Source organism: Alosa pseudoharengus, unplaced genomic scaffold (genome assembly GCF_046254945.1).
Source record: "Alosa pseudoharengus isolate Yale_2024_CS ecotype anadromous, Long Island Sound unplaced genomic scaffold, YU_APseudo_1.1 YU_APseudo_1.1_scf_23, whole genome shotgun sequence".
NCBI classification, from domain to species: Eukaryota; Metazoa; Chordata; class Actinopteri; order Clupeiformes; family Clupeidae; genus Alosa; species Alosa pseudoharengus.
In genome coordinates this window covers 30,202,989-30,205,488 of record NW_027468685.1, presented here as the reverse complement: position 1 = coordinate 30,205,488, position 2,500 = coordinate 30,202,989, and the positions used below count along the sequence as shown (strand labels likewise).

The 2,500-nt window shown below is 40.5% G+C and overlaps 1 protein-coding gene across 1 annotated transcript in view; it reads left to right on the top strand.

The window, feature by feature from the left end:
- Nucleotides 1-911: 911 nt before the first annotated feature.
- Nucleotides 912-2,500, top strand: part of mrpl3 (mitochondrial ribosomal protein L3) — a 6,147-nt gene continuing 4,558 nt past the window's right edge. The window contains exons 1-3 of the mRNA XM_076301045.1: nt 912-1,141; nt 1,370-1,554; nt 2,267-2,358. Coding sequence (XP_076157160.1) covers nt 1,035-1,141; nt 1,370-1,554; nt 2,267-2,358 — 384 coding nt within the window. The 5' untranslated portion in view covers nt 912-1,034. The remainder of the gene's footprint in view (nt 1,142-1,369; nt 1,555-2,266; nt 2,359-2,500) is intronic.

The following is a 2,500-nucleotide window of genomic DNA, read 5'->3' as shown; positions in this document are numbered from 1 at the left end:
GTGTGTGTGTGTGTGTGTTTTTGCATATGTATAAAAGAAATTGAATATGAAAGATGACAGAGAGATATGTGAATGTACATACTGAATGGACAATGCTGATATACATCATGTATTTTGCACGTTAACAATTAAACAATTTTGGTGCAGTCTCTTGTGTTGGTATCCTCTGTAAGCATACAGATTTGGTGCAGTCTCTTGTGTTGGTATCCTCTGTAAGCATACAGATTTGGTTCGTATGAGCATTAGTAAGTTCGAGTGAGTCTGTGTGATCTTGGAGGTGGCTGACTCAGTTGCGGCATTTTAGATGAGTGTCCTTGGACATAGCTGACTGTAGCAGGGAACAGGAGAGCCTCCTCGAGTAATGTGAGCACAATATACAACTACAAAAACACTCAAGGCAATATGCAGTATGTCATCGCTAACAGTAGCAATGACCATTGATAACAAAGGCAAACATTTGTCAATGGTTTCTGTAAGTCAGGGTTTGCCAAGCCTCCTTACTTCCCTATCTTGGACCAATAGAAAGACTGAGAATGAGACAAAGTCAGCAGTACTCCTAGGGAATGAAAAGAAAATCAAGATTTTGGGGGATTAAATCATACTGTTAAATGTGTACCAGAAATTAAAAGACAACTCAAGATATTTGATCTCATTAGTTAAATTCTATAAGCCTACTGGGTATGCCAGTGGGTAATCAAGCCAGGATTTCTGGTCCAGTCAATGTTTTGCTTTGGATACACATGCATGCTTTCTCTATAACGTATCGTACAACCTATTTAACAACCGAGGCTCATCAGTGCCTACTTTACGGGTTGCCAGTCTCCAGATGAAAAGTGGCATGCACGCGGTTGCGGAACCAGAACCAAATTGCAGAGCAGATATTCCGGAGTTATATCAGTGTTGTACCGGAAGTTGCAGAGGTGACATTATCACAACAGGACAAATATGAGAATGGCATGGGCACTTTGGTAGCAGTGTAATGACTGAAATATATCTTAAATCAAAATAAGACCTGTGTATGTTGTATTTTAGACATGGCTTCTTGGTCGTGTAGGCTTTTTAGGCTTAAGGATCCATTACTTCGTGGAACGCATGTGCTTGTCAGCGGAACTGCCGCTCCAACTTCAATATGCACTGAAAGGTAAGAAAGCAAAGCTAATATATGTTAGCTATCGTAGTTTCGCTTTGTATATTAATATTCATTGTTTATTTTCTAACTATTGTCCATGTGTTCTATAGCCTTGCCGGGTGTGTTTATATCTGTACTAATGGATAGCTAACTGTGTCTTTAATAACGGTGGTTGTGGAGGGTGGTTATGGATATTGGAAATGAGAGCGTATGCTGTCTTGCTGCTGACTTTCCTCATAGCATCGGAGTCCCTGCTGTTCAGTTCGTGCGGACGATTAAAAGTACGACGTGGTTCGACGAGCATCTCACGGAGGACAATGCCAGCTTCATGCGACAGGTCGTGTCGGAAGATTTCAAACAGATGACGGCGGACAAACTTTATCCCCTGAAAGACGAGCCTTGGCCCCGCCACGAATGGCAGGAAGGTAATGGCCAGACACGCTGACTTGGTAGATTAGAGGATGGCGTTATTCAATCTGTCACTCAATCACTTGTTTCCCAAAGATTTTAAATCACCTTCGCTGAACACCCAATTTCTGTGCACTGGAGAAGTATGGCCACGTCCCAGTCAGACTGTCTACTATGACTACGATTGAACTGACCGACCCAGTAATGAACAGATGTTTTTATTATTATTGTCGCTGGAGTATCCAGTCATGAGCTAGGGCACAACGGATCATCATGCGCATGCCACAGTGGAAAGTAGATGTTTATGTTCATGCTATTTATTATGTTAATTGGCAGGCTCTATTGTACAAAGCAACTTGTACATAAACACTACATTATTCGTTAAAAATAGTCGTTTCTAATAATGTTGAAAAGCCTAGATAATATTAAGAGTGATAATAATAGTAACAATAATAATATTAATAATAATAATAACAATATGAAAACAAAAAACATTAACATACAAACCAATTAATTAATTAAGTGCAAGGTGAACAGATCAGTCTTTAAAGGTGCAGTCAGTGATTGTGCATGACATTGCGTCTGTTTATGTTTGTTTAAATCCACATTTCTTAGCAGTTGTTTTTGTCCAAAACAACATACATTATGTTTGTTTCCAGTTTCCATCACTAAATTACAAGTGCGTTTGTAACCATGGATTTGTTTGTGTTTGTTTTTTTTCTGTTTTAGGTAGCCGAAGGGTAGGATTGGTCGCTGTCAAGTTGGGAATGATGCCAATATGGACAAAGTCAGGTGACCGGCATGTTGTGACCCTACTTCAGGTACGGTGGCCTTTGAGGTTCATTCAATCTCACTACCCCTAGTTGCCCCCCCCCCCCCCCCACACACACACACACACTCTCTCTCTCTCTTTCTCTCTCTCTCTCTCTTCCATACACACACACAGCTAAGTTGATGTTTTGT